The sequence below is a fragment of the Pteropus vampyrus genome, unplaced genomic scaffold (assembly GCF_000151845.1).
Source record: "Pteropus vampyrus isolate Shadow unplaced genomic scaffold, Pvam_2.0 Scaffold113, whole genome shotgun sequence".
Taxonomy (NCBI): Eukaryota; Metazoa; Chordata; class Mammalia; order Chiroptera; family Pteropodidae; genus Pteropus; species Pteropus vampyrus.
In genome coordinates this window covers 2,410,992-2,415,042 of record NW_011888894.1, presented here as the reverse complement: position 1 = coordinate 2,415,042, position 4,051 = coordinate 2,410,992, and the positions used below count along the sequence as shown (strand labels likewise).

Below are 4,051 nucleotides of genomic sequence, written 5' to 3'. Positions count from 1 at the left end.
CCTTCCTCCCTCTTTTCTTCTTTCTTTTCTTTCTTTTTTTAAAAAAATTATTACGCAAAAGCTTAAACACATGCAAAAGTAGACCAAACATTAAAAAGAGTGCCTTTGTACCTATTAAAAATTATTCACTCTTGGTCAGTCTTGTTTCTTATTTATTTTCATTTATTTCCCCCAACCTGTATTATTTTGGAGTAAATTCCAGACATCTTATCATCTCATCTGTAAACTATTTCAGTATATATTATACAAAAATGCTTTAAAAAACAGAACCACGAGACCATTACCATGCCTAAAAATGTTAGCACTGATTCTGTAATGTCATCAGTATCAAGTCAGTGTTCAAATTTCTCATGGTCTCATAAATGTCATATGTTTTTTACTGTTTGTTTGATTCAGGATCCAGATAAGGTTCACCCATTATGATTATTGATATGCCTCTTTAACCTTTTCTTAGCTATAGTTCCCCTCCATCTCTCTTTTCTAATTCCCCTTGCAATTTATTTGTTTCCAACCCTGTGGTGCGGGTCAACATTTTCATCCCTCTCCTATATACTATAAGTTAATATTTGGCTCTAGAAGCTTGATTAGATTCAGGTTTGATGTTTTTTCCCCCTTTTCGTGGAAGGCACAAGATTACTGCGTAGGTCGTCGTTACTGTTGTCTTCTTTGTCCACCAACTTGAGCCACACTGGCCTCTGTCCTGCTGCTCCGGTAAAAGCTAGTTCCAGCCTCAGGGCCTTTGCCTTAGCTGTTTCCTCTGCCTGTAATCTTCCCCCCCCCCCCCCCGATCTTTGCATGGTCAGCTGCTTCATGTCATTGAGATCTCAGCCTAAATGTTATTCCTCAAGAGCATCCCCTCCAGGACCGTTCTTTCTGCCCCATAGCACTTCTCACCATCCAGCACTTGGTGAAAATTTGTTCATTGGCTTGTTTACTGTCTGCCCCTCCCTTCTCTCCCCCTTAAACTACAATGAACGGCTTCATGGGAGCAAGGACCTCATCTATCATTGTCCCTGCTGTATCTCCAACACCTAGAATATTGTCTGGCCCATGGCAGGTGCTCAGCAAATGTTTGCTCAATGAGATGCCTCCGTGTCAGTAAGATGCTGCTTCTCAGTAATCTCTTTGTGTTCAGGCGGCCAAAGGAGGTACCATCAAAGCTGCTTCAGGATTCAATGCTGCCGAAGATGCCCAGACCCTGAGAAAGGCCATGAAAGGGCTCGGTAAGTGCCCCCACTACTGCGTGTGTTGTGCAGAGTCACAGACACACATGGAGGATTCTGTGTCCACTGGCAATTATGAGTAGGTCTCACTCGAAGAAAACACAGTGGGAACAAGTTGGCTTTTCAGGACCAATTAGATGGAAGGGCATGAATTATTCGTTTTTACTACAGAATTTTTAATGTATTCATTCTGTATTTTCCCAATTATTTAAATCTGTTTTGCATTACAACACTATGAATCTATAGCTAAAAATTTAGAAATCTATTTGCTTTCCAATTAGTGCTGGAGGTGTGTAATGCCGTAAGGTTTACAAAGCACTTTCACAAATATCTCAATGGATAGATAGAATGACCCCGTGATTTAGTGAAAACAGCTCTTGCTATTGTTATTTTTGCCCCACTTTGCAGATGTGAAACTGAGACCCAGAGAAGTTAAGTCACATAGTAAGTCACATAGTAAGTAGAACTGAGCCATGAGTCACACTCAGCAGAGCCCAGAGCCGAGCTTAAGCTCGCCCACGCTAAGTCCACATTCTTTCTCGTGAGTCCCTCCTCCTGTGGCTGTGATGGGCACAGCTGTGCAGGCCCGACATGCAATGTGTGGGATTTTATGTGAGAAGGCTGTGTATACATGACCAGAAGGGCTTGTCTTCTAGTGCTCTACCCTCCAGTTAGCCCCCAAGGGCAAAGGCTTCATGCCGGGTGAGCACAGTCATGCAGGTGCACTACCCTGGCCTAGTTCCTGGCCTGGGAGGACATTTAGCCAGAGAAGTAACCCCTGGCTTATATCTACTATTTAGAATCTCCTTGAGGTTTGGATAAAAATCTTGACCATGAGGCCTTAGTTCCCAGTTTTTCTATTCAAGAAGAGTTCATTTTACTTAGCCCCAATGCTCCTAATAGCAACAATATCAATAACAGTGAACATTTGTTAAGCTCTACTCTGTGTCAGGCATGATATGTTACATGAATTATCTATTTTAATCCTGATAGCAGTTTTACTGCTAAGAAAGTTGAGATTTAGGGAGGTTTGCTAACTCGCCCAAGGTCTCAGAACTAGTGAGTGTTATAGTCGGGATTCTAGGCAATTCCAGGTGGTCTGACTTCAGGGCTGGAGTTTGAGCTGCTGTGCTATCGTAGTGCCCACCTCTGAACAGAACGCTGTTCTAAATCTATGTAACTATCGCCTCTTTTTCTCCTTTTCATAAATAAAATGGAAAATGTACTTCACCCAGTCTTTTTTTTTAGATTTATCCTAATGATTTGGTATATGTCAAGAACACTATAATTCAGAATGTGGACCACATGGTATTCAGAATTCTCAAAATCAGAGTCAGGAGACATTTGACACAGCCTGTGTTTTTCAGTGCCTGCTATGTGGGGACCAATGCAAGGTGGATGGTTAGAGGAGACCAGGGTTATGAAACCTAGTCCTTGTGGTTAGCTAGTCCATGGAGTCTAGGTGGCTAAGGCATATACAGAAATAACGATGGCCTGTTCATAATATGGTAGTGGTGGAAGAGGCACAAATCAGAGCCCATCAGGGTTCAGAGAGAAGATCTGAACCCTCACATTCCATTTGGAGTCTTCAGGCAAAAGTTCTTGGAGAATGTAGAATTTGAGGTGGGCCTTAGAAGATGAGTTGCATTTCCACTAACAGAGGTAAGAAAGAATGTGTCTCAGGTGAATGGAATGGTGTGAGCAAAGCCAGGGGATGCGTGTGAGCATTGGCCTATTTTCCAATTTAGCTGAGGCCTAGGGGAGTCACAGTTCATTACATAGAAAGGTTGCTTGTAGCAAGAGTTGCTTGCAAAGCTGGAGTTGGCTGATTGGGAGCTTTCTGAGAAGGCAGGTACCAAAGGGAAGTCCTAGGGGTGCTCCTGAGAAGACCACCTACAGAACCACAGACATGGGGTAGATGGCCCACAGGCCAGGAAACAACCAATGCCAGAATCATGATGCTAAATGGAGGGGTTAGGGAGACATAAACCAACAGACTGGTAGTGAAGGAGGTCAGAAGAATAGAGTGCAATACAGTTGGGTCAAGTACAGTAATTCAAGAGCTAAGTCAGTGGATTTGGCTGCTTGGTATCCTTTTATGTGGATATTTATGGTAGTGAATGAGATGTTGTCAAGAGTTCCAAATGCCAGATTGCAACGCCTGTAGTAAATCCAGCAGACGGTGGGGAACCGATGTATATTCCTGGGTAGGGGAGGGATACTGCAAGTTTTTCTTTATAGGAAAATGAATCTGGCAAAACTTTGCAAAGAGCAGTTAGGAGGTAAGAATACTAGTTAGAATACTAGTTAGCAGACTTTTATAGTCGTTTTAGAAGAATCCCTGAAATCCTGAATGGGAGTGGTAGTGGTAGGAATTAAAAAGAGGGGACAGATGCAAAAAAAAAATCATAGAGCTAGATTTTGCATGACTTGGCAGGAAATTTGAATGTAGAGGAAGAAAGAGGGTAAAAAATCAAAGCTACTTTATAGGTTCAAACTTATAGAAGAAGGATGGCACGCAAAAGGTGATGAACTTTCTCTCCCCAGCAGAGATTGCTGGGAAGAAAAGAATAGTTGTATCTATTACCCTTTTTTTTTTTTTTTTTTAAGAGACCAAAGAATAGGTCCCTAAGGTATGTAAACTTAAAGTTCTATAGCTTTCTCCCTACACCTCACATTTTTCAGGACCTCTAATCTTGCAAAGAATAACTCCGGTGAAGATATTTTTCCATTTCTTCCTAAAATATTTCAGTAGAATCTCTTCTGTAACCCATCACAACTCCCCACACACTGTAAACAATGAAGAAACAGAAAACTCACCAAACATA

The 4,051-nt window shown here is 41.9% G+C and overlaps 1 protein-coding gene across 3 annotated transcripts in view; it reads left to right on the top strand.

Annotated features, from left to right (window-relative positions):
• The window catches only part of ANXA4 (annexin A4), a 54,298-nt gene that overhangs the window by 26,520 nt on the left and 23,727 nt on the right, over nucleotides 1-4,051 (top strand). For all 3 annotated transcript variants that reach the window (XM_023533831.1, XM_011365580.2, XM_011365579.2), the window contains one exon: nucleotides 1,136-1,223. In XM_023533831.1, the coding sequence (XP_023389599.1) occupies nucleotides 1,211-1,223 (13 nt within the window). In that variant the 5' untranslated portion in view covers nucleotides 1,136-1,210. The remainder of the gene's footprint in view (nucleotides 1-1,135; nucleotides 1,224-4,051) is intronic.